This window comes from Musa acuminata, chromosome BXJ2-7, assembly GCF_036884655.1.
Source record: "Musa acuminata AAA Group cultivar baxijiao chromosome BXJ2-7, Cavendish_Baxijiao_AAA, whole genome shotgun sequence".
In the NCBI taxonomy this organism is placed as follows: Eukaryota; Viridiplantae; Streptophyta; class Magnoliopsida; order Zingiberales; family Musaceae; genus Musa; species Musa acuminata.
The window spans coordinates 9,824,410-9,849,960 of record NC_088344.1 but is presented as its reverse complement, the minus strand read 5'-3'; the positions used below and the strand labels follow the sequence as shown (position 1 = coordinate 9,849,960).

The window sequence follows — 25,551 nt, the reverse complement described above, 5'->3', positions numbered from 1 at the left end:
GTCCCAAAAGTTCCTTCCTAATGACAAAGGCTTTGGGCATATGGAAAATGTTGACATTGTCCAATTAGAAGCAGTGCATGCACTAATGGTGATAATTAATCTAATTAGAGCAATATGTTTAGAGGAACATATACAATCAAGATGTTAAGGATATGTATCTTTTGTCTCCTTGGTGATGTAATGCAAGTACATATGACAAGTCTCTCTTTTTATCATATGATAATGAAAGCTGAACCAACTCAGAGTAATGCCATCTCTGACTTCTGGTTGGCTCATGTTTTATCAGATACGGTAAGCTGGATGGCACCGTATCTTTGTTTCTGCAACAACGAAGCCAAGATTAACCTTTTCTCTCAATCACTGAAAAGAAAGTTGTCTGAAGCGGACTTGCATGTGGTAAGGTACATGGAACCATGTGTGTGAACAGCCACCGATAAGACTCCCGAGACGAGCCACGGATAGACGACAACTGCGTTGATTTGGGTTCTCCCCGGACTATATCTTCTGGGACGCAACGAGATTGGTAATCTTCATGAAGCCTCTGCAAGTACTAATCTCAATAGTTACCTACCATGGCCTCCGGTTAGGTTAGAACCAAGTTTGATAGTACAGGGTGGGTGAAAGAAGTCAAAGCTCTCGCTGAAGGGGCTCCAAGCTCGTCTATAAACAGGACGGTGGAACCGGCGGAGGAAGATGAGACATGGAGGTCCAAGAGGAGAGCGTCCCTCTGCTGACAAATGGTGGGACGGGGTTAGCGAGGAGAGTGTGGGAGGAGTCGAAGAAGCTGTGGGCGGTGGTGGGGCCGGCGATGATCGGAAGGCTCGCCTTGTATGGAATGTGCGTGATCACACAGGCGTACGCAGGGCACGTCGGTGATCTCGAGCTGGCGTCCTTCTCCATCGCCACCACTGTGGTGGCGTCGTTTGCGTTCGGCTTTATGGTATGCACCCTCATCTCTCTCACGTCCTTCGGAAAAGAAGGGAAAGAAACACTAGTAGTTTCGCCGGAGTTGGCCATCGACGACAACGATGCATATGAAAACCACAAAATAATCTTTTGATTGCCATAAAATTTATGGGAGCAAATGATAGAAGATCAACGTAGGAATATTCAATCAATCTGATTAATGTAGTATTTAAATAATTGATCTGATTATATGATTTGAGTGCATGATTAAAAAAAATCTATCTCGTATTTTGATAAATAAAATTTATGCTTTTTTTTCATTACATATTCCTCAATTTTATATGATATCCGAGAAACTCTCGTCTCGAGCAAAATTTTATGTGATATCAAATTAACACTCCGGTGAGATCGTTTCCCTTACTTCTCTTCAATGATCATCTATCTTTTGTTTTTCACTTGTGCTACGTGATCTTCACGGATCGATCTCATATTCATACTACTGATCGATCGATTAGTAGACTCTCTCATAAAGTCTTTCACTCGGAAGATATTTCAATTATACTGATCCAAGATTAAGCTTACATTAGTTTTCCATCATAGTTAATCCTACACATGTAAAATAAAATTTCGATCGAGGCAATTAATCCTAAACAATTAACCAAATTGTTCGGCATATCATTGGTTCCTCGATGCTTCGTCCGATTCTTCGGCGCATCATCATCTCTTACGACTTATTGCATATTCGGTCAGTTGACTCCGCAACTCAATCAATTGAATCAATTTAGGATTTGAGTAATTGATCTCATCGCATAAATTGAGTATATAATTTAAAAAAATTTCCCTATTCATCATATAAAATTCATCCATTTTCCCAACCTATTCCACAATTTTACATCAAACCCGTCGATAAGTTGTGCCGCGGTATATGTGCATACTTACACACGTAGACACGTACCTGCATGCTTGCTTTCATATCGAGGATGTTTAACATGGTCCCTCCCCGCGCAGCTTGGCATGGCGAGTGCCATGGAGACGCTGTGCGGGCAAGCTTTCGGGGCCAAGCGGTACCACATGCTGGGTGTGTACATGCAACGATCCTGGGTCGTGCTCTTCGTCTGCGCCATCCTCCTCCTCCCCTTGTACTTGTACGCCACCCCGTTGCTGGAGTTGCTGGGGCAGCCGCGGGAGATAGCAGAGCAGGCCGGATACCTCTCGCTGTGGCTGCTGCCCATGCATTTCTCCTTCGTCTTCCTGTTCCCGCTGCAGAGGTTCCTCCAGTGCCAGCTGAAGAACTCCATCAACGCCGCCTTCACCGTCCTCGCCCTCCTTGTCCACGTCCTCGTCAGCTGGTTGCTCCTGGAGAAGCTGAAGCTGGGGCTCACCGTCGCCACGCTCACGCTCGACTTCTCTTGGTGGGTGGCGGTGGTGGGTCAGTTCGGGTACGTTGTTTGCGGGGGTTGTCCTCGTACTTGGAAGGGCTTCTCCTTTGAAGCATTCGCCGAGCTGTGGGGGTTTCTGAAGCTGTCGGTCTCATCCGGTGTCATGCTCTGGTATTTCCACTTTGTTTACCCATCTCTTGTATGCTCTTTCTCTTCCTTTCCCATTCATGACTCGAACTCACCGTGCACAGTGCCTGCTTGCATAAACAAATATATGGAATTTGCATTAGGTTGGAGGATCATAGTTGAATCAATGAGACATACATATATAATCTCTCAGCTTGTGTTATCTACTTCTCCTTGATAGCCTTTGTTTTTGGTCCCTCTATGCTCGGATTTACAACGCCCTAAACCAAAACAAAACAAAACAAAAAACCATACAAGTCTTATTCTACAAATTAAATTCAAATAATAAAAGACAAATCAATGACTTTCACTAAAAGCAAAGTACCACACGAGAGAAGTATTACAGAGATGGGTTTCAAGCTAGGAAATAAATTTGGAGAAGCATTGCTTTAAGCTTTTAATAACGTTTGAAGAGGAAAAGAGTGGCATCATCAAGATAATATTATTGCTATCACTATTGACTTGCTCTTAATTGTTCTCAAATTGATTCCAAAAGCTTTATATTCACTTTTTTTTTTCTCGAGAAGAACCTTCTACCCATCAGTACATTCATTTATGCATTTGTGTATTGATGTTATTTCTTAGTCATCCATAATTAATGCGACTGACACTAATTAGAGCATGCCCAAAACTACATGTTTCAAATGCCATATTTTCAAATCAAGCTGAAGAAAGATGACACTGTTTCAGTTAAGCCTACAGCAGTAATTGTTAACTTTTGATGACCTTATTATATTCTATTATCTCAACATTTATATTATTTCTTGTTGAGCAGCTTGGAGAACTGGTATTACAGGATACTTGTTCTACTGGCAGGTAATCTAAAGAATGCTGAAATAGCTGTGGATGCTCTCTCTGTCTGGTGAGAAGCATGAACTCTGTATTACAATCACCTTTTGAGTGGGTCAATGGAATACTATATAAAACACACAACATGAGTTTAATGCCACCACAGTAATAAATTAAAATGCCCTGTCATCCAATAAATGGACAAACATACAATAATATATGTCCCACTAAATATAAGTTTAGCATGTACATCCCTACAAATTATAAAAACTTGTATACATATTATTGTGGTTAATCTTTATCAGTTTAATTAAAACTCTACATGACATTGATACTCTTTAGTTTGATTACAGATACAGTAGGAGCACTTTACATATTTATATATATTTTTAAGTTCAAACTAGTTATACTTGGCAGTGATTAATTTTTTATGAATTTTAATTGGAAGGATTTATGCAAAGGATCATAATATTTGGAAGATGCATATGAGAAGGGTGTCACATCAAAATTTATTAGGACAAATATGTTATTTTCAAACTCTGAAAGGTTATTTATATATATTATTTTGAAAACCAGTTTTAGTCTTTTCACCATGTTGTGATTTCAACCAATATGTTTTCTGATTCAGATATAAGTATGAGGCAACATGAATATAATTATACTGGTGGCAAGATGAGTTGAGTCTATATATCTGAACAAGCTTTTTCTGGTTGTACAGCATGAATATAAACTCCTGGGAGATGATGATTCCATTGGCCTTCTTTGCTGGCACAGGGTATGTTGTTTGTTATCACTTAGTCTACCTCCTCCAGCTTTAGGTCATCATCCTTCTAAAGTTTCAAGGGATTAAATCCATAGTCTCCTATCACCTAAGTCATGAACCTCATTTACAGAATCCATGTGTGCTTTGGATCATCTTCTCTCACATATGCATTGAACTGCTAGATTAATTACAGCATTTGGGTTAACAATCTATCCAACATGACAGTAACAATCTTCTGCAGACTTGAGGCTTTTAGACAAGTGTACTCACATGATCACATCCCCCACTACAGCACAGAGCATGTCTTTCAGTTGCCCTCCAGGTGGATCATATATTCCGCATAGTAGGAGTTCCACCACTCGAAGCTAAGGACTATATTATAGGACTTAAAGTTGCTAATGTTGATAGATTACATTCAGTCAAACAAGTAAATATGGATTCTAACTAGCCATGTGGCAGTGGTATAGTTCATTTTTCACTTATGCCAGATTTTCTCTTCCTCTGTGCCTTGTCAGCTAAGGTAAATGTATTTGTCAATGATCACTAGAGTTGCAATCTTTACAAATAAATGCTTGCTATCAACATAGATGAGATTCCTCAACTCAACATACGCTAGAACCTAGATAAAGCAATAACATTATTGCACAATCTTTTCCTAGTATCACATGCTTCAGATTTGCTTGTTGCAGATTCTACAGGGTATAATGTCAAGAGTCATAAGTTCAAATGACAGCACACGAGTATTAAGTGCCGAATATCTAGTTACAAGCATTAATATCATACTAGACAACTCTAGGTTTGAAAGTTGCATCCAAGGTGTTTTAACGAATCAGTTTTGTCCCTTCATTAATTTATATTGGATCTGAACTCTTATTTACTCCCTCCTGCTAAGTAGCATTTGGTCATTTTGAAGCAAGAGTAGTACATATAAACTGATTTCACGTAATTCACTGATGCTTACTTTTGGGTGAGAACGAAGAGTCCGGGTTGCTAATGAGCTTGGAGCAGGCAATGGAAAAGGCGCAAGATTTGCTACCATTGTCTCTGTGGCAACATCTACAACTGTTGGCCTTGTCTTCTGGTCTCTAATCATCGGTTTTCATGACAAAATTTCTCTTATCTTTTCAACAAGTCAAGTCATTCAGGAGGTTGTTAACAGGCTATGTATCCTATTGGCATTCAGCATTCTTCTCAACAGTGTCCAACCAGTTCTTTCTGGTGAGCAGATCCTCTGCCATGTAATTCTTGCATCTAAGATTACCTGAAAAAAATAAAAGGAATGAAATTAGCATACTAATTTACTGTTTGATAATAGTTACAAAAACAAAAAAGAGAAATAAAGTAAGGAGATCTGGTTCAATTTTGAGCTCATTTTAAAAAAAAATAATGAACCTTTAACGCATGATTAGTAAATAAAATACCCAATCATTACCTCCAGCCGTGCTCATGGATTGCTAATTGTATGAGAATCTTTCTTAAGGTGTTGCTGTTGGGTCAGGGTGGCAAGCATTGGTGGCATTTGTGAATATTGGAACATACTACTTCATTGGCATCCCTTTTGGATTGATTCTAGGGTGGATTTTTGAACTTGGCATTCTGGTATGCTTCACTATTCTTTACTTTTATTGGTTGCTATGTAAGACAACTAGCTTTGTCATGAGGGTAAGATGATGGACAACAAAGAGAGAGTAACAATCAGTAACATACATATATTTCCTTAAAAAAATGCGAGATGTAAAATATGATCTGCATAGGTGGATAATCCATTCCATGCAGTAGATTAGTAAATCATGTTTCTCAAGAGAAAACAAAATATCATAATCACTAAATAAAAATAAAAATTACATGCACCATTAAGTGTTATTTTTCACTTTATATAAGCATCTTAAACAGAAAATCAGAGCACAAATGAGTGCAGAATATTCAGTTCTTAATTGATTTCTGTACATTTTTTTAGAAGCATGGCAGTTATATGTTTGAACTAAGGGAAAAATCTTGCTCCAAATTTCTTCAGGGCCTTTAGCTTGGGTTGGTTATTTGTTTTCTGATTAAAAGATTTTGGTTAATATTATACTAGGTTAGATTAATAATGGGAACTTTTGTTGAATGATTCATGCATGTCTTCTTATTATACTATTTTAGGATTCTTATATGTATGGATCAGTTAATCTTTCAAACTGACCAGTTCAGGCAATCTTTTGAGCGAATCTGAGAAGGCTAACATGAACAAACATAAATCATGGTCAGTGATGTCTATGATAAAATGACAATATAATCAAGAAAAACTTCATGTCTGACAAATAGTGGTAATAGTGGATATCGATGTCACTAAGATGCCATAGGAACAACTACACAAAAGAAAATTTTGACACAAAGAGAGTCAATTCCTATCCAATGTGAGAACTATTAAATTAGGAAATCATGTTAAATACTCACAATTTTCTCTTGTGGCCTTATATTATCTTAAGTCATATCCAACTAAACTTTCTTATAACAGGGCATTTGGGCTGGAATGATTGGTGGAACAGGCATTCAGACATTGATATTGGCCATTTTGACCATTCGATGTGACTGGGATAAAGAGGTAAGACCAGCCATCTAAATCGTCCGCCATACATTTTGAGTTGTCTTTATTGTTTCAGAGGCATTTCATGTAGACCATCTATTTTCCAGGCACTGATAGCAAGGGACCGTGTAAAGAAATGGTCAGTTGCAGCCGACGATATACGTACAAATTCCTGAACAGCACAAAATTGATCAGGCAAACGTTAAAGTCAACTATGATTGCCAGTTATCCTTGGAGAAAATTATATTTACTTTATAAAAATGCAACAAGTGGTAAGAAAAGAAACATCTAGAAATAAGGAGATCATTATATGATTAGCCAATGAATTCTTGCATATTAAACTCCATGGATTTGTAAGTATTGCAATGGACAGCTATTGGCAATAATCCACTATTCTGATTTCTGAGTATTGCTCCATAATTATCAAACTTTACATCTCCATTCTAATATATTCTTACTCAATTGTAATTCCTCTTCTAAAAAAGGAATATTGCAATTTCTTTACTCTTCTGTCATGGAAATTATGTCAGACCGCTAATACATGGATCCAACAACATAAAACTTGCTGTTATAGGATGTCTCTCACCTTCTTAATAAAAGAATGTGATGTAATAGTATCAACAGTACTGGAGATTATATAATTGTAGCAGACCTCCTGCCCTGTTAATTGGTGATATTTCTTACGAAAAATTTCTTATGATTAATTACCTGATTGACATCCTTCTTTCTAGTTATCTAGGAAGAAGATGGAATCTTGTCTTTTAAATCTGAGCTATAAATAAAATCAGCCATTTCTTCCCTCTCTATTCCCATTCATATACTTTAATTTATTTAACCTCAAGATGTGATTTTTCTAGCTTCTTGTCATTACAAAGACAAAAGAAAGCAACACAGTGTCACTGTAAAAGTATTGTTCAGAGAAAATTTTCGATGTACTTACAAAGATCCATGATAAAATAATGACTTTGGAAAGTAATGGAAGAAAATAATGGATTGAATGTTGATAAATCAGCCACCTGTTTGATTTTGTAATGAAAAACTCTAATTGGCACAAAACCATATTTTATTATTTATAAATGAAGCAAAGTTCCACCCTCCAGTTTTAGTGAAAATCTTAATTTCCATCCCTTGGCAGATGAACATGCATGCACTAGTATATTTAAATAATTTGAGTGTATATCATTGCGGAATAAATATTACCCTCTGAGAAAAACTGATATAGCTTATATATTTAGATGGTGCAAAAGTTTTCAACCTATATACCAAATACCAACTCCTCCTAGTGCTCCTATACATACTTGAGAAAGCATCATGTGTTGGTCTGGGCTACAGAGGGTCGAATAGAGCTGTTTTTTATACAGATTTGAGAATAGCATCATGTGGTGGTTTGGGCTAAGGTTGAACAAAGCACCTAACAGAAAGTCCTTTGGAATACAATTTTGAGAAAAGCATCACGTAATAGTTTGGGCTAGAGTCAAGCAGAACAACTAATATAAAGTAAAGCATGAACATTGTGTAGTGCTTCTCTATCCTTTTTTTTTTAATTCTTACTTCTTCTTTTTTTTTATTTGCATCACTAGCACAGAAATATGTAACTGCACCCCAGAGGAATGGAGACCATGACCAATCTCGTGAAAGGGAATATCTTCCTCAGATGGACAACCTAGGTCAGATCTCAAGGAACTCCATACATGATTTCTACACAAGTATTTCCTAATGTAGAATAAGTTAATCTTAGAAAATCATATCTCCATATTTATTGTTTATGACCATTGAGACATGGTTTACCTAACTAGCAATATACAAGATCAGAGACCTAAGATGCAGATGTCATTTAACTGCTGCCTCTATAACCCATGAACTACTTTTGTGAAGACCGAAGAGATGACACAGCATATGATTACAGTCACGTAGTTAGGTGATACCATCTAAATTACAGCCAACTTGGAGAACTTATAACAATTGCATGAGCATATGTAAAACCTGATCAATGCAGAAGTTTTCCTCGCTTCTTAAATGATGACAATGTTCCTTTTTCCCATGATTCAAGGTTGGATTAAGCATTCTATTGACCTTTTTTACTTTAGACAACTTGGTTGCCCATGAATTTGGACAATGGGTCCGTCCTAAGTACTGATATAACGAGACTCCCAGGATAGGATAAGCAATGCAAGGAGGCACTTGGGGAACTCTTACTCATACGAGCCTGTTTGGTTAGTTATTCTCGTAATGGGTAAGAATTCCATAAGATCCAATTGCCATCCTATAGGATGCAGAGTGCAGCCGCAAAGAAACAAATACCAAGAATTTTCGTACTAGCCTGCATTTGGGTACACCAGGGGAAATTAAACCGCTAAGATGGGCTTGAACATTTTACACTCACTCAAGCAATTTCACCAGTTCCAAAAATTGTTCCAGTAACTCGTCCAAGATTTGGTTTGTCCTCTTTCAAACCTGTGTTTGGCAAGCTTTGATTTCTAGAGCATGGGACAAACAAGGAAGCTATATGCTTATAGAGGCATAATAACAAACATATTTAACGCAAAATAAAAAGGCAACAGAACGGCATGTAGCGGAGTTTACGAAAAGGCAAAACCAATAAACTGCAGTCGAACCCTATCTGCTATGCGATTTTGATAACAATCTCTAGGAATCGTTTATGAAACAGCATTCATTAATCTAAATCTGCAACAAAGAGGACAGTTCGTTTGATCAGCGGCAAGAGACTTACGATGGCAGCGGAATGCAGCCGTTTCACGAGAACGAGCTGCACGGTGCTTTAGTCCATTGTTCGACACGAGAATGCCGAGCACAGCCGGCATTTCATGCTACGGGATTCTTCGCTGCATTGTTATAGCAGATTACGTCGACAAGCTGGGTGACGGATAGCTGTAGCCCGCCCTCGAAGATGACAATAAGCCAAAGTATAGCGTGCGATACGATCGATACCTTTACTTGAAGTGTTTGGGTAGGATCGCGAGGTTGACATAGAAAATGAATCTGAGCTTTTGACCGAAAAGAATCGCAATGCACGCACCTGATTGCGAAATCCAATTCCGAATCTGGTCTGAACCTGTATTGATCTTGAATTGTATTCATCAACATAATTAGAGATCGATGCACCAAATAAATAATTTTGCAGTTGAGATGACAAAGTTTAATTAGAAGATTTGATATAATTACTTAGTATTAATAGTAAAAAAGGGTAAATTCCCAAAATAATAAGCTCTTTATTTTTTACAAATTCTCAGTTAGCATCCCATTTTTATTTATTTCCATATAGCATCTTTTTTTTCCCTTAAAAGGATGATGTTATCATGATCTTCGTCCCCATCATTACTTCCTCTTTCATGTTATTCTTATAGTTAATAAACGTTGACAGGGTAAACAAAAGAGCCATTTAACGTTGCTTCTACGCATCAACAAGAACGCACGGTGCACGAAATTGCTATTTATTTATCGAGCAAGTAATACGCCTTAGGATTTTATTATATTATCCATATAAACCCACTTGTCTGCAGGGCAATATTAGATTGGAGAGGTTGACTTTAGATTTTGGATCAAATCTGATCCCCTTTTTTTAATTCTGTATGATATAAGACTACACTCTTAATCCCATAAGAGTTCAAACTTTTGACTTATTCATGTATGTTCATTATTTTTTATTTTATTTTAATGGTTCAAATTATTTATTTATTTATTTTTTTTTTATTATAGGGTTTGTGACGAAAGCATTCATCGACTTTGTGCTGCAGGTAAGATCACACGTAGGATTACTCAGCATATATACGTCGCTGGTTTAACTTAGAAGCACTAAGATTTCAACGCGTTGACCACGCTCCGGTTTATGCTTTGCGAAGATCAACGCCGTTTCATTCACCGTGAGGAAACAAAGTATGTTGCTACGATATTGATAAATCGGAAAGATGTCATACAATGTTTCTCTACTTGTTTAACATAGTCTGAGAGATGAGTTTTAATAGTGCATTCGTAGAACACAAGGAGGTCCAAACCTGCACAATAGTATGTCACCTGCATAAGAATAAGATAGGATTTATGTACAATTTCTCTTAGTAAACCACGCTAATCTCATGTATGCAATTTTATGTATTTATATAAAGTGAAAACTGGAACCAAGTCAACAAGCAAGAATATGAACAGCTCGACACGGTCAAACTTGCCGAGTCAGGGAGCTGGTCGGGGATTCGTCATCGTCTCGTCCTCCGCCGCCACCGCCTCCGAGGCATTCCAAGGACGTCCTCACGGCCGCGACCCTTCTCTTGACTGAGCCCTCCGCTTCCCCCTTCTGCACTGAGCACTCGCCCTCCCCTTTCGTCCCCGTCACCCACGCCGGGACCTTCACCGACAGCGTCCGTAAGAAGAACGGTGGCCACCGGTCCGACTTCCGAGGGCGGAAGCTCCACCATCCGCGGCTACTTCCCTCCCCGCCCCCGCCGCCGCCGCCGCCACCGTGCCCGCTCCTTGAGCTTCCCTCCCCGGCGATTGGGGACGCGACGCAGCTTGCTGAACGGTGGAACTTCCGGGCGGCGAAGATCTCCTTCCTTATGTGCTCCGGCAACCGGAGGGTGTACCGGTCCACGTCCTCCACCGACCGGACCACGGAATGCCCGGTCGAATGAGATCGTGGGAACTTCGGCGACCGACGCCCGGATCGCGACCGAGCCTCCCGCTTCCGGCTTCCAATTCGCGCTAGTTCCTTGGCCGCCTCCCGCTCCTCCTCCTCCGCAGCTGCAGGGTCCACAGGGATTGCAACATGATTCTGTGGCAGGGCAGCGGACTCGGGATGAATGCCCGCCGTTGGGACGGCAACAAACGGCGGGTCGAGACCGCCGTCGGTGGTTTGCTCGGCGAGGTTGGCGCGACAGACCGGGCAGGTGACGTGGGAAGCGAGCCAGGCGTCGATGCAGTCCGTATGGAAGACGTGGCTGCAGCGGGGGAGGAGGCGGAGCTCCTCGTCGTCCTCGAACTCGCTGAGGCATACCGCACACTCCAGCGCGCCCTTCCCTGCCTTCAGCCCCTTCACCTCCGCGTAGATAAGCGTCGGGAACGTCTGCAGCACCTCGGGTTTAAGCCCCTGCTGCCGGCGAGACCGAGCCAAGCCGCCGCCTGCCCAATGGGGGGAGGACGCGCCGAGGTCCCCTCCGTCGCCGGTGCAGGATCGGATGTAAATGGCCAAGAACCCAAGGCAGAAGAAAACACTGATCATGCCGATGATAACGATGGACATCGCGGGGTTAAACTTGGCGTCATAATTGTAGAAGCTATTGCTGCTGTTGTTTCCGCGGCCGGAGGGCGGCGACGGCTGGGCGTGGACGCACCAGGGTGCGAGGAGCAGCGGGAGCACGGAAAGGACGACCGCGATGGACGGCCCGTCGATCGGACGGCGACAACGATTCGTGGCCATCGAGGACGCAGTACGAGGAGCGAGATACGGTTGTGTCGGTGAAGCAGGAGGCGATTATAAGGAGACGATGAAGGGGAGGCGGGAGGGAAGGAGGAAGGAAGCCTCAGCGGTCAGTGTAGACTTCCTCTCCGCTACGACTCCTTGGGTTTCAGTTGTGTCCAGCGACACTCTCCCACTGATAACGAACGCCACACTTACTCGCGTGATCATTTGATCATGATGTGGGGCTCAGCACCTCTGCGCATCGGAGAAGCCCCACGTGCGACAACATGTTTGAATTGACTGGAATTAGATTCTCCGGCCTAAACCTTCCACGTGAACCCGCTGGTGTTGGGAATGGACGGATGTGATGAGGGGGAGTCGAGAATTAAAAATCGTGCGCATGGTTGATCAGCGAGGGATGCTCTGGGTGATGAATTTGGCTAGCGTATCTCATTGATACGACGACGAACGACGGCGAAGATGGGCGGTTCCGAAACGAGCCGCCATCGACGGGACCAAACGGATACGAATCCGATAAGATGGATGTATCAGTTTAACTTGGTTGGACAAATACGAAAATTCAAAAAGAAAGTCGATCTCCTGTCATTTTTATATTGGCTATATTTGTAAATTTAAGTCTTATTTTTAAATTAATTATTTAAATAATAGAATATAGTATCTATGCGTGTTTGGGATCGGGCAAGTCGATCAAAGCAGTAAGAGCTGAAGGCTGGGCAAGTCGAGGCGGCAGCGCAAGCAATCTAAAAGTTGTTGGGTTGCTGTCCCACCTCTTCATGTCGTGAGGTGACATGATCGATCGAGGTTGGTGGAACATTATGATCGATAAGACCCCATTAGATCAGACGTTTGGGCGTGAGATGGGAAAATGAGAAGGCAGCTGACCAGACCTCATAACATAGATGCTGGAAACGTGTGATTTCTCTCCGCATAATTTCGCGTAGTTTAGATCGACACTTGGACCGGAGAGAGTGGCAACCAAATTTTTGAGCACGAGAAGAAGCAAAGCGGAGAGGAAGGTAGAAGATTGAGATCACAGTGTAGCCACTGAACCTGCTGCCATGAATTCTCTCTCAGCAAAGCGTAGGCCAGAGGAAAGTTTATACGAATACAAGGATCTACCCACATAACTAAGCCTCATTGTCGTATACATTATGTCCTTGTATATAGTTAATTGCTGTCACAGCCAAGATCTTAAACTTTTCTGCCATTGTTAATGCAAGCAGTGGAGCTGAACGACCAAACTTTGAATGATTACCGGCTTCACCCAAGAAAAGACCACGTAATACGCCATCTGGTGCAGCTGCGTGACGGGAATCTTGTCGGAAGGAATTGCTTAAAGAAATGATCGCACTCGTGATTGGCGTAAAGGTTGTGATCAGAATAAGCATCTATGTTGCACTTCTCCGCCATGGTGAATTCTTTGCAGGAGAGAGAGGTGAGGACAGAGGAGGCAGCCCGCTTGCGAGCCCTCCCATTTCTTTAGTCCGGTCCTGGATCTTGCATATCGCTTAAAGAAAGAAAGTTATCGCTATAAACATGCAAACGAGGATCGATACAGGCCATCAACTCCAACTTGCAACTCTGAACAGGTATACTCCGTCTAAGGCAAGCTGCCGGTTTGTTCCTGTCACTGGCAACTCAAGTTTAGAGGCCATTCCATAGAAGATGATACGCTGGAAACAAAAGAAACGAAATATGAAAGCTAAACAAATATGCAAATTGCAGCTACTCATTCTGAGAACTGAAAGCTCAGAGTAACCAAGAACAGGCTCGATAAGCTTAGATTTTATCTACGTTGCTGAAAACAACAAGCTGACACCAAAAAGCTGGAATCAGTAACTTTATGATGTTAAAATACATACAGAGGAAACTTTCATATTTTATTGTTCCTTCGAGACCTTACCTTCGTGTTGTGGTTCCTTTTCAAAGATGTAGTAGTCTGACTGACTGAGCATGGAAGAAAGACCAACGGGTCATGTCATGCAGCTTTGCAGATATCTATGACCCGAGAAAGGAAGGAATCGTCCAGGGGAAAAGGACCTTGCATAAGAATTTGAGAGAAGGGGCTCCTGCGCTGTCATCTCCAAGTTGAGACGGTGGCCACATGACTCTTCTCCTGATCGCACTCCGCACCAACAGATGCAGCCTGGACTGGCCTCACTGCCCGAAAGAGCCTCTGAAGCCTGTTGTCCTCTCTTCTTCCCTCACTACGAACCAAACTATTATTTCTTCCCAAATTAAAATAGAAGCGACTGATCTCATCCACTTTTGGAGTTGCAGCTTTTTGAATTTTAATTTTAGCTAAACCCAGCTAACGACGGTGTCCCTCGTTACTCGATGCTGTGCATTCCTTTCTTGACCTCAACTGGCAACCTTGGGCTGTGTTCTTGTTTCCACCGAGGCCTTTAAAGCGCCCCTCCCCCGACCTTAGTTTGGCCTCGCCGTGCTTCTGTCTAAGGTTTCGTTCAATTCTGTACCGATAGATAGTGCCGTGGCAGCAGAAAGATGGCACTAGAAGCCGTGGTGTTCCCGCAAGACCTCTTTGGTTGCGACGTGAGGGAGTTGCACAAGAAGGGAGGGGAGGTTTGGCGCTATGACTTTGGTGGTGTAGCAGAGGCCGGGAAGGTATGTGGTAGTGCTGGCGATCAAGGTGGGAGGGGACTGCAGCAAGAAAGGAAGGTGGAGGATGAAACGCGTGGGACGTGGGACACCTCGAGCTCCTCCATCGTGCAAGCTTCTGCTGATGGCCATGTGAATTCCTCATCACCGGAGACGGGCACCGAAGACGCCTTCAACGTTAGCCCAGGATTGGCAGCACGCCGGAGAAAGAAGCGGCGGTTGAAGAGCTTCAAGAACCAGGAGGAGGTGGAGAATCAGAGGATGGCCCACATCGCCGTCGAGCGCAACCGGAGGAAGCAGATAAACGAGTACCTTGCTGTGCTGCGGTCACTCATGCCAGCTTCTTATGTTCAGAGGGTCCGTTTCCCTTAACCCTTCTACTTCTTCTGGCTTCTGTACCTTAAAGCATCACGAACTACTTCCATCGTAGGTTGCACTTAATCCTCTGCTGCTAGTTTTCAGTTCGATCCAATAGTTCTTATGGCAAGGACAACCGGTGGTAAATTGTGTTCTTTGGTTTGTCTGATGGCAAAGAATCTGTCTTGCAACAGTGAACAAAAAGACGAGCAGTCTCGTTCCACATGCTTTCAGATTCAATGCCAATTCCATTTCTGATGATTATTTTTTAGAACTACGCTCATCAACTCTGAAATCATGTTGATTTCGACACGAACAGGGTGATCAAGCGTCAATAGTTGGAGGCGCGATAGATTTCGTCAAGCAACTCGAGAAGTTCGTCCACTCTCTCGAAGCTCACAAGAGGGTCAAGCAGCGATCCAGTTCCTCCCCCTCCCCCTTCGCTGATTTCTTCTCCTTCCCACAATACTCATCGAACTCCCCTTGTTGCGCAAAGTCTGCCGCCGATGACAGCGCCGGTGAACCTGCAGTGGAGAACCACTCGCCTGTAGTAGCAGAGGTAGAGGTGACCATGGTGGAGACCCATGCCAACCTCAAGGTCCTCTCGACGCGGCGGCCCAAGCAGCTACAGAACATGGTGGTGGGGTTGCAAAGCCTCCACCTGACAACTCTCCACCTCAACGTCACCACCATTGCTGACATGGTCCTCTACTCTTTCAGCCTCAAGGTACAGCGAGGCCTAGGTCCCTTTCACTCCCTGCTATTTCCTTCGGAATCATGAGTTGCCAACTGATGATGAACTCTGTGCTATTTTTGTTGTTGATTGGTATAGGTGGAAGATGAATGCCTATTGACATCGGCGGATGAGATTGCAACAGCAGTCCACCAAATGGTTGCGAAGATTCAGCAGGATGCTGCCTTTGATTGTACTGTGTGATGATGGCCTCTCATAATCTCGTCTAATATCCTGTTTTCTGGTTGCTGAAATGCCCTTAGTCCAAACTCAGCTTTGTTTCCTCAAAAACTTGGTGAGGACCATTATAAGGCTTGTAAGCTGTGAGCTTTCTATGAGCTAAATCCAAGAAGAAGACTCCTCCTGTACCTGTTCTAAGAGCTTTCTTCAAGGTAAGAGTGCACACCCAAGGAGGACGAAATTTACGTCACCTTGTAAGAAACTAGTTGTATTTTATTGGAAGCTATCATGGCGTGTTGATGGCAGAGGACAGTGTTGGGTTCCTGTGAGCCCAAAAAAGGAACCTAAAAGGAGGAATGCAGAACGATAGGGGGCTCTTAGAGTTGTGCGACTGCTTATTCCCACTTCTTCTGTCCTACAAGGTGTCATCCTTCATGGCGTTCATTGATTCATTTTTATCTGTACCATATTGCATGCGCGAGAAAATAAAAGAAAACATAGGCTTCGAGGATGTTGATCCGCGACCCTTTAAAACAAATGTGTACATATTAGAATATCTACGCACAAAAAAAGTATATGCTGTTTCAGTAAGTAAATCTATGCGGAAAAATATATTCTTAAAGTAGGATGTATCACGACGCTTAATAGCCTAAAATTATGTATTTAGTATTAATTGATGTAGTTAAATTACTAATATCGTGATCAAATCTAAGAAATAAAAAGAAAGAGAGAAACAAAGAGTCCACGTGTTGGTGGGTCACTGGTAAGCAAGCCTATTTGGTGTTTGGTGCTCCCCATCAATCTTCATTGTTCTTGCATTATTGGGTGTTTGACGATGTTGTCTAGCGTTCACACTGGACGTAGTTCGTGCGTTGATCCAAAGACACAATACTACTCCCACCACTGTCATCACTTCTAAGTGCACGAACTGATTTCGGGACCCACTGTTTCAACGAGCTAGTTGTGTCATTTGACCTGTATCCCGTCCGAGTGTGTGCAGCTTCATGACTGGGTAGCTAGTTTGCTCACGCAACGCACGTTCAGAGTGGCTGGGTGTGTTTCCAGTACACTGTATCTGTATAGGCAGGTTGTACATCGAACACGCCGGTCCATTGGTTCAAATCAAATACACCTCTATGGGTCCCATGTTTTGATCCAATGATATTCTAGTACAAGTGATCTCTTGTCAGAAGGAAACAGCTGAGCCATTTTCTCGTCCTACGCTATGGACAATAAGTCACTTGACCTCATGCGTTTCCCGATGAGAAATGTCACACGTACTCGAGTGCCGGAACCCAAAAGTAAGCCCACCGACAGATATGGGCCCTACAGACTCGAAACCTTGTCTATGTTGATTGATCGAAGGCTCATTCGATGAGGTCAATCCGAGCGGAGGAGCAAACAACAAGGCTTAACCTACAAAGCCCCATGATCCAAAACCTCCCACCGATCTTGATCAGTTCATAGAGAAACCAGCAATGCAGACTTCCAGCACCGAAACCGAAGAATGGATTGAAGTGGAAACTAAGTATATCAGATGATGTTCCGTAGAAACTACTTGGCATCTTTTGTGTTTTCTTCTTCTTTTCTTCTTTCAGTCGATATTTATGGTTGCAATATGATTAACGTAGAGGCACGAACACTGATGTCGATGTCGCTGGATCATCTGATTCTCGAACTCCTTTAACCAGCATCTCAGCGTGGTAAGCGACAAGTTTCGACTTGCACTCCCTTGTTTGCAACAATCTCATGAGGTTCTTGTGATTATTCTTAAAGGACTAGATGGGTGTTGGGCTCAGTTGTAGGCATTGCTGTGCCCCTGTACAGGAGAATTTTAAGGAGAGAAGGTGCTCAAACCATACAATGAATCCAAGTAGTTAGATTCATAAGAGTACATCTTAGCCATGTTTCCTTCCTTCACTGTTTGTACTAGCATCGTTAATTCGGAGATTAGGGATTCTGTGTTCTAGATGCCGTAGAGAAGGCTGCTGAGAGTGCTGCAGAAGCTGTGGAGAAGATCGCTGAGGTGACTGAGAAGATAGCTTCCGATGTTGTCGATGAACTCCCAGACGGTGGACGTCTCAAGGACAAGGCCGTGCAGGTCGAACAGATCTGTGAAGAAGTTGAGAAGGCTGCAGAAGAAGCTGAAGCCTTCATTCATAAGGTACTATGCGATCATAATTCATTCTTTCCCAAATGAACATCACTCTTATTTGTTTGTATCTGTTCAGATTTAATGAGGTCACTGCTATGTATTTTAGTTGACAATATGAATGTGAAAGAGAAAATAGTAACAGGATAATGTTGAAGATTTATGCTAAGTTGTAGATCTGCATGATCATGTTCTTTACCATTGACTTCAATCATATGGGTTTCGGTTTTCTATCACTCAGGAAGATGATATATCATATTTTACATAGACTACAGAGTTAAAAGAGTGGAGTTCTTAATGTTTTGATGAATGATGCTGATGGCAATTATGCCTTCTATTTCCCTGGCCAAAGCAGGTTGATCATGTAAAGGAAGAGGTGGACACAATGGTTGAGCCCATCATCGAGAAAGGAGAAGAGATAGAGAAAGAAATCCAAGAACAGGAGACCCCGATCAATTCAGGTGTGGATCAGCCAAAAGCCACATGAAGAGCTATCTGTTTGAAAAATCTTCATGAACATTGAATGTTCAAAGTACTCCTTTGTGCAATCATCATAGTTCCTATGCTTTCTGTACATAATATTAAGTTTCTGTTCACAAACTCCTCATGCTGATAAATAAGCTATCTATTTTTCTCAAGTCTGTGGCAGGAATTTTGCATCAATTCTAATAATAATGTGGAAGAATTCCCCCAGCCAAATGCCAGATCGCGTATGCTGCACCTGTGCCATATGATTCACCAATGGTTTGGGATTTTTCCAAGCCTGATATAGCCAGGCTGAATTAAGCTGATGATGAGTTGAATTAGTCTAAAATATATTGACTGGTGGTGTATAAAATTGATTGAGAGAATGAATATAAATGCAAATTTAAATATGTATAGTTAAGAATACAATAGAATATGTTTTCTATGCAAGCAAATTCCTAAAAAAGAAAACTCTAAAATTTTACTTTTTTTCCTATAAAGTACTCTCTTTTATATTTATTTCACAAAATATTCTTATTTTTCAAAAGATGAAATTATCCTTAATTTCCACCCTATTGTGACGAGCTATTGCGAGGCCTTATCATCTCCGCTCTACCGCGATGCCTCGTCACTTTTGTCCTCATTCGACTCTCCTTCACAATGATACTTTTATTTCTTATAAAATTATATAACAATACTATCGAGGTCACAAATGTTGTCGTCGATAATTGAAGATTATGCAATAGGATTAGGAAAAATGAGGGAGTAGCAAGGTTATCACATATATCGTACAGTGGATGCCCATGGATTTCATAGCGTAATGGGGACCTCCCTCCCTTTGTCCTATTATGATAACTTTTGTGCTTTTATTAAAGAAAATTAGGGAAGGAATGTCATTGTGGAGGTCATTATTGTAGAGGCTATCATAGCGAGGGCAAACAAGGGAGCACCACACGAGGGTAAAGGCAAATGAGGACAATCGTGGGGTAGTGAGGATAGAGGTGACAGGTGGTAGGGTAACAAGAGAAAGGTCAGAAGTAATATTATTTTTAAAAAAATAAGGAATGCTATATTATATCAAAAAAAAGTTGATTATTTAGAGTCCCTTTCTATTATTGATAACTCTCATATTATTGATAATTTTTTTTATAAAATAATAATTTTTTTACTATTTATAACCATAATATTATTGTTTTTATCTTTTTTTTTTCTCCATAACCTTATGCTCCCTATCGATGTTGCGCGCATCGCCGACGCTAACACTCCTCCACGTGCTCCTTGTCAACGTTGCGCTCAGAGGAAAAAAAAAAAAAAATGAAAAGAGGTTATTTGAGTTCATTTACAAATATATAATTTAAAAATATTAAAAAATATTATAAATAATAAAAAGAAGATTACAAAATAGTAATTCAAGGGGTACCCTATAAAAAAAGAAGAAGAAAGTTTAAGATTTTTTTAAAAAGAATGTGCCTTTTCTATGTTATATATTTGTCATTTGTCATGAAAGATGTAAAAACATTACCTTATACAGAAAGAAAAGAAAAGGACGGAGTGGTTTGGCGTTGGGGTTGACTCGGACAGTCTCTTGCTTCTTCGTCATAAATTACCCTACTTGTATCTCCTCCTGGTGACGTCGTTGCTTAAAGTCCAAGCGAAAAGTCTCCTCCGTCATTTGGTCGAACATTTATTTGCGTCCGGTAGCCTCAGGAGACAACAAGGTTTTAGCTTTGAGCTTTGCGGTGTCCTCCCAGTCTTTGTTCGACGATGGTAGCCGGGATCGCAGTGGCCTCGCTCGTCGCCTCTCCATTCATCGGCGTAGTGGTTAACAAGCTGGGCGCTGAGCTCTTCGAGGAATGGGGGCTGTGCAGAAGCGTCCAGGCCGACGCGAGGAGGCTGCAGAGCGTGCTGGAGACGATCCTGAACGTGCTCGACGACGCCGAGCAGCAACCCATCACCAACAAAGCCTTGCGAGGCTGGTTGACCAAGCTCAAGGACGCCGCCCTCGATGCCGACGATGTGGTGGACGACCTGCTGACCGAAGCGCTCCGGCGAAGGGCGCAAGACCGGAGTCGCATCTGTCGAACGGTACGCGATTTCCTTTCTTCTAAAAATCCGATGCTGCTTCGACACAAGATGGTTCACAGGATAAAGGATGCAAGGGCGAGGTTGGATGAAATCGCAGATGAGAGGAATAGATTCAACTTGAACGAGGGATCTGTGTCTCACGGGGCTAATGAAAGGGAAACTTGTTCTGCTGTTGTCGAATCTGAGGTATACGGAAGAGACAATGATAAAGAGAAGGTAATAAACTTTCTGCTTGAAGTCGACAATGAGAAGGATTTATCGATTCTTCCCATAGTCGGACTGGGGGGAATTGGAAAGACGACGCTTGCGCAGTTAGTGTACAATGATGAGAGGGTAATGGCACAATTTGATGGTAGATTTTGGGTTTATGTATCTGAAAATTTTAGTATCATTGAAATTATAAGGTCTATTGTCAGATCTCCAAGAAATTGCAGTGATTTGCAAGCCTTAAAGCTTCAACTTCAAGCATTACTGAGTTGGAAGAGGTACTTACTTGTGCTAGATGATGTGTGGAATGAGAACGAAATGATTTGGGAAGATCTGAAGGTTTTGCTTAGATGTGGTAAGCAAGGAAGCAAAATAATTACCACAACACGAAGTGAAACAGTTGCCAGAATCATGGGGACAGTCACGCTGCACAAAATGCCAATATTATCTTTTGAACATTGCTGGCTCTTGTTCGAGCAGAGGGCATTTAGGTTGGTTAGGGAAGAAGAGAAACCTAGATTCGTGGAAATAGGAAAGCAGATCGTTGAAAAGTGTGGGGGATTGCCTCTAGCAGCAAAGACTATTGGAAGTCTGATGGGAAGCAAGAAAAAGGAAGTCGACCAGTGGTTAGCTATCAGTGAAAGTGAATTGTGGAGATTGCCCGAAGATGAAAATGGAGTATTACCTGCTCTAATGTTGAGTTACAATCATTTACCATCTTATTTGAAATCATGCTTCGCTTATTGTTCAATATTTCCAAAAGACTATGAAATTGAGAGAATGAATTTAATTCAATTATGGAATGCTGAAGGATTCATTGAAAAAAATGATTGTTCAATGCTTGCTGAAGCAGTTGGTAACCAATACTTCAATGATTTGGTTTGGAGATCCCTTTTTGAGGTGACAGAGAAGGATGAGTACGACAACATAGTTAAGTGTAAGATGCATGATTTAGTGCATGATCTTGCATGTAGTGTTACAAAAGTTGAGTCTTCAGTCATTGAAGTGGGTAAGAAAAGTATTGTCCCCAACAGTAGTCACTACTCATTATTAGTCTATGATTATCGGAAGAAGCTACCAATGGCTTCTGAGCTTACATATCAAATGAAAAAATTAAGATCATTCATATTATTAAGAAAACAGTGGTTTGCTTATGTAGATGATAAGAACTGTATGGACTTTGTCTCATATATGATATCAACTCAACCTAATCTACGGGCACTAGGTCTTGGTGGGAGTAAAATTCAAGTATGGCCTGGTAGAATAAGCAAATTAAAACATCTGAGGTACCTTGACCTGTCAAGTACCAGAATTAAAATATTACCTAATCACATTGTTAGGCTTTACAACTTGCAGACATTGAACCTGCAAGATTGCTACCATCTTCAGAAGCTTCCTGCAAGCATGAGGCACATGATTAACCTCCGACATCTTGACATCTCAGGATGCAGCAGCTTGATTCACATGCCGCTTGGTATGGGACAATTGAGCAACCTGCAAACTCTGCCAATGTTCATTGTTGGCATGGAGGATGGGCGTAGGATCAATGAGCTTGACCAACTAAACTTGATAAGAGGCCGGCTCAAGATCAAGAATCTCAATAATGTGAATGATCCAATGGAAGCTCTGAAAGCAAACTTATTCACAAAGACGAGCTTGCAATCTTTGAAGTTGAGTTGGATGGTAAAATTTAATGGGAGAGCGGCATCCTTATCGGCAGATGATGTACTTGAGAAACTTAAGCCTTGTTCTAATCTAAGAGTGTTGACTATGAAAACTTTTCCAGGAATCAGGTTCCCAGGTTGGTTGATGGATCACACAGAACCATCGTCCTCCTTTTTTCCTTATCTGGTGAAAATCAAGTTGGAAGATTTTGAAAAATGTGAATGCCTTCCACCGCTTGGATTATTGCCATCTCTAAAGGAACTAAGCTTGATTAAGCTTACTGGTGTGAAGAGAATTGGCATTGAGTTGTACGGAAATGGCAGCACATTCCCCTCCTTAGTTCAACTTGAGATATCTGATATGCCAGATATGGAGAAATGGTCTACAAGTCCGACAAATGAAACAACTGATGCGAGGATGCTATTTCCTTGTCTTAAAATGTTGACTGCAAGGGGCTGCCCAAAGTTGGAAGTAGAACCATGCTTTCCACCTTCAGTTGAGTCATTAGTTATTGAGGATTGCGAGAATCTATTATCAGCGAGGAGCCTACAGGGATTGTCCAAGCTACGGTCATTGGACTTTGGTGGTTACGTAGCATCGCCATCTGCATTTGATGGACTGCAAAACCTTACTGTTCTAGAGCTGTTAAGAATTGGGAGTTGTGATGGACTGACTTGTATGCCAGAGAGTTTGATGCAGCATCACATCCCATCTTTTCAATCACTTAAACTGATAAATAACAGTAACTTGAAATCTCTTGGTGAAGGAAGGGATCAGCAGCCTCCTTCTCTCTTCACCTCCCTCTGCCATCTGGAAATAGAGGCAAGCCATAGTTTGACTGCTTTGCCAGAGTGGATTCAGTACCTGCCGTTGCAGAATCTCAAAATCAGGGGATGTTCCCAGTTAGAGGGCCGTTGTCAGAGAGAGACAGGCGAGGATTGGCATAAGATTGCACATATTCCTTGCATTACCATCGAATCAACATGAATGCTACGCAGATAGTTCAGAGATCAACCTGTTATCTACAATGACCACCACCACCAAGCTTAGAGTTGTTACTGGAAAGCTGCATCCTGTCCAGCTAGCTTTAGTATGCTTCTGTGAGTGCCTCATGCAAAAACCACCTTTGTTTCCCTTCTCTGATGTATAATCTCCACTTCTGTTAGTTTCCATGATCCTATTTTTCAGTATCACATCAAGAAACAAATCCATTTCAAAATGCTACATAAATTTTGCTCTCACTCTCAGGTAGAAAATTTCTCTCTTCATTAATTTCAACAAAAAAAAAAAACTCCTGAATCTTTTGCAAGGAAAAGCAAGTGCATCATTTATTTCTTTATAGAAAGCAACCAATGTAGATAGCAGGTTGCTACAAATTAAGTTTTATCATGTTATCTTAAATTATTTAATGTCATCTGGTTCATAAAGCACGAGTGAATTGCAATATAATGTTTATTTTGGTTATTTTGTTTAGCTAAAGTGGCTCTATATGACAATTTAATACTGCAAGTTATTGGAAAGTAAAACTAGAAGGTCTGTTTGAACTTAGGTAAAGAAAGATCTAACCTGCTTGAAAGAATCATATGACTGTTTGATCCATATCATCAGCAACATCTTCATGATTGCTTGTGTGTTGTAAGTAGCTGTTTTGTCCACTATATATATTTTTTATCATAAGACAGCACAAACACTTCACTGCTGTGATTTGAAATCCCTTGTTTAACATTGGAACCACAACTAGACAAATCATTTCCTCATTGAGGACACTGCAGATGCTTTTGATTGACATAGCATTGAATTAACAATTAACATATCCAGCATTAACAGGATTTTGTTCCCTGTCTGTGGTGATCTAACAACTTAGTGGAGCTTTTGTCATAATATGTTATTTTGTTTGTTGAAACAATACTTCAATGCTAATAAGAATATGTTTTGGATCACCATGAAAATATGGAGCAAATAATGAGTGTCACCATTTGACTTTGCTTGCCTATCATGTCTCAGTTTCCCTCATAGCTAACAAAGCACAATGGAATTTCCCCCAAACTGCACCTACTGGCTGATCTAATTCAGTAAAATGTTAGGATGACTAGAAATTATAGGTTAAAGGCTGTGTTAGGATCTTATTCCATGTTTTATCATTTAAGTACCTTCATCCGACAGCTTCTTAGGTACATAGATTGGCATACTTCATTCATCAGCCAGGTTACCATGTCTCAGGAGCCTTTGATTCTATCTTATTTTCTGTAAAGAATGATTTGAAATCATGTGGCTGCTTAATCATTGACATTCTTTTAACATTCATCTGGTTCATTCTGTTTTTGCTATTAATAGCGTATGTCATCTTTGGAGTTCTTGTTCATGGTTCTTAAGGAATTTACTGTCTTTTCTGCTTAGAATTTTCAGCTTTGGCCTAATTCATGAAACTTCTCCAAAATTAGCTGCCTTCTCTTTAAGGTCTAAAATTAACGTTGCTCATGGATTACAACAATTTTCTTGCCCTATGCTCATCATTACGAAATTTGTTAGATCTGTATATATTCATTTACACATTGTCTTTGTGTCTTTGCAGAAAAAAAAGTGGATATAGCTCCCCTTTCTAGTCATGAACTATATTGAAGGAAACAAAAGGCTCATAGAATGAACAGCAAAAGGAATCTATTGCACCATGAAAAATCATATTTCTCGAGATATTGAAAAGAACCATGGTCAGGGTGATCTTGACGGAGTTCAGAAGTCATGAAAACAATTACCTCATAAAATTCTATCCTCCCTACTCTTTTTTGCCCTTTGCAGCTGGGATTATCACATAGCATATGTTGGTCAATGATTGCTCGGTTGTCGTCGTTGTTAGATGCAAGTCTTTATGTTCACTTATACTCTCTTTGCAATGCATCTTGCTGCATTGTTTTTTTCGCTAGATACTTGGTTGATTGTTCAAGCGACATTAATACCCTTTACAGGCCAGATATGATGATAAACAATTTTAAAAATCTTTTTTAGATTTTATGTTCAGAATATTTTTTCTTAACTAATAATGAAAGCTTTGGATGAATATTAAAAGGAAGGGT

The 25,551-nt window shown here is 41.1% G+C and overlaps 5 protein-coding genes and 1 long non-coding RNA gene across 7 annotated transcripts; 4 read left to right on the top strand and 2 right to left on the bottom strand.

The window, feature by feature from the left end:
* Window positions 1–465: 465 nt before the first annotated feature.
* Window positions 466–6,995, top strand: LOC103991528 (protein DETOXIFICATION 27). The gene is made up of 8 exons (XM_009411017.3): window positions 466–940; window positions 1,915–2,456; window positions 3,247–3,333; window positions 3,979–4,035; window positions 5,003–5,241; window positions 5,504–5,622; window positions 6,521–6,607; window positions 6,697–6,995. The coding sequence occupies exons 1-8, from the start codon at window positions 701–703 to the stop codon at window positions 6,763–6,765; spliced, it is 1,440 nt and encodes a 479-aa protein (XP_009409292.2). The 5' UTR covers window positions 466–700; the 3' UTR covers window positions 6,766–6,995.
* On the bottom strand, window positions 5,156–9,530 carry LOC135617122 (uncharacterized). Its single transcript, XR_010488619.1, has 3 exons — window positions 9,321–9,530; window positions 6,460–6,761; window positions 5,156–5,284 (listed from the first exon to the last, which is right to left on the bottom strand). It is a non-coding gene; the product is annotated as an uncharacterized LOC135617122 (long non-coding RNA).
* Window positions 9,531–10,681: 1,151 nt separating this feature from the next.
* On the bottom strand, window positions 10,682–12,307 carry LOC135617120 (E3 ubiquitin-protein ligase ATL31-like). The gene has a single exon (XM_065117053.1). It carries the CDS (start codon window positions 12,012–12,014, stop codon window positions 10,761–10,763), a length of 1,254 nt encoding a protein of 417 aa, XP_064973125.1. The 5' UTR covers window positions 12,015–12,307; the 3' UTR covers window positions 10,682–10,760.
* A 1,749-nt stretch (window positions 12,308–14,056) lies between these two features.
* LOC103991526 (transcription factor bHLH94) lies at window positions 14,057–16,211 on the top strand. Its single transcript, XM_009411015.3, has 3 exons — window positions 14,057–14,993; window positions 15,313–15,720; window positions 15,826–16,211. The coding sequence occupies exons 1-3, from the start codon at window positions 14,523–14,525 to the stop codon at window positions 15,928–15,930; spliced, it is 984 nt and encodes a 327-aa protein (XP_009409290.2). The 5' UTR covers window positions 14,057–14,522; the 3' UTR covers window positions 15,931–16,211.
* A 1,055-nt stretch (window positions 16,212–17,266) lies between these two features.
* On the top strand, window positions 17,267–18,696 carry LOC103991525 (uncharacterized). 2 transcript variants are annotated; one of them, XM_009411012.3, is made up of 5 exons: window positions 17,267–17,434; window positions 17,538–17,609; window positions 17,683–17,753; window positions 17,877–18,070; window positions 18,411–18,696. In XM_009411012.3, exons 1-5 carry the CDS (start codon window positions 17,385–17,387, stop codon window positions 18,543–18,545), a joined length of 522 nt encoding a protein of 173 aa, XP_009409287.2. In that variant the 5' UTR covers window positions 17,267–17,384; the 3' UTR covers window positions 18,546–18,696. The 2 variants fall into 2 exon arrangements, with proteins under 2 accessions (XP_009409287.2, XP_064973127.1); XM_065117055.1 differs by having other exon boundaries at window positions 17,274–17,434; window positions 18,414–18,696.
* A 1,478-nt stretch (window positions 18,697–20,174) lies between these two features.
* On the top strand, window positions 20,175–23,580 carry LOC103991524 (disease resistance protein RGA2-like). Its single transcript, XM_018828514.2, has one exon. The coding sequence runs from the start codon at window positions 20,288–20,290 to the stop codon at window positions 23,465–23,467; it is 3,180 nt and encodes a 1,059-aa protein (XP_018684059.2). The 5' UTR covers window positions 20,175–20,287; the 3' UTR covers window positions 23,468–23,580.
* The last annotated feature ends 1,971 nt before the right edge of the window (window positions 23,581–25,551 follow it).

Excerpts from the sequence above, each read along its gene's own strand:
- LOC103991528 (XM_009411017.3), top strand. The coding sequence starts at position 701 with ATGGAGGTCCAAGAGGAGAGCGTCCCTCTGCTGACAAATGGTGGGACG. Across the intron at positions 2,457-3,246 it reads TCATCCGGTGTCATGCTCTG|CTTGGAGAACTGGTATTACA; the intron begins GTATTTCCACTT and ends CTTGTTGAGCAG. Across the intron at positions 5,242-5,503 it reads TGTCCAACCAGTTCTTTCTG|GTGTTGCTGTTGGGTCAGGG; the intron begins GTGAGCAGATCC and ends ATCTTTCTTAAG.
- LOC135617120 (XM_065117053.1), bottom strand. The coding sequence starts at position 12,014 with ATGGCCACGAATCGTTGTCGCCGTCCGATCGACGGGCCGTCCATCGCG.
- LOC103991526 (XM_009411015.3), top strand. The coding sequence starts at position 14,523 with ATGGCACTAGAAGCCGTGGTGTTCCCGCAAGACCTCTTTGGTTGCGAC. Across the intron at positions 14,994-15,312 it reads CAGCTTCTTATGTTCAGAGG|GGTGATCAAGCGTCAATAGT; the intron begins GTCCGTTTCCCT and ends CGACACGAACAG. Across the intron at positions 15,721-15,825 it reads TCTACTCTTTCAGCCTCAAG|GTGGAAGATGAATGCCTATT; the intron begins GTACAGCGAGGC and ends TGATTGGTATAG.
- LOC103991525 (XM_009411012.3), top strand. The coding sequence starts at position 17,385 with ATGCAGACTTCCAGCACCGAAACCGAAGAATGGATTGAAGTGGAAACT. Across the intron at positions 17,435-17,537 it reads TGGATTGAAGTGGAAACTAA|AGGCACGAACACTGATGTCG; the intron begins GTATATCAGATG and ends TGATTAACGTAG. Across the intron at positions 18,071-18,410 it reads CTGAAGCCTTCATTCATAAG|CAGGTTGATCATGTAAAGGA; the intron begins GTACTATGCGAT and ends CCCTGGCCAAAG.
- LOC103991524 (XM_018828514.2), top strand. The coding sequence starts at position 20,288 with ATGGTAGCCGGGATCGCAGTGGCCTCGCTCGTCGCCTCTCCATTCATC.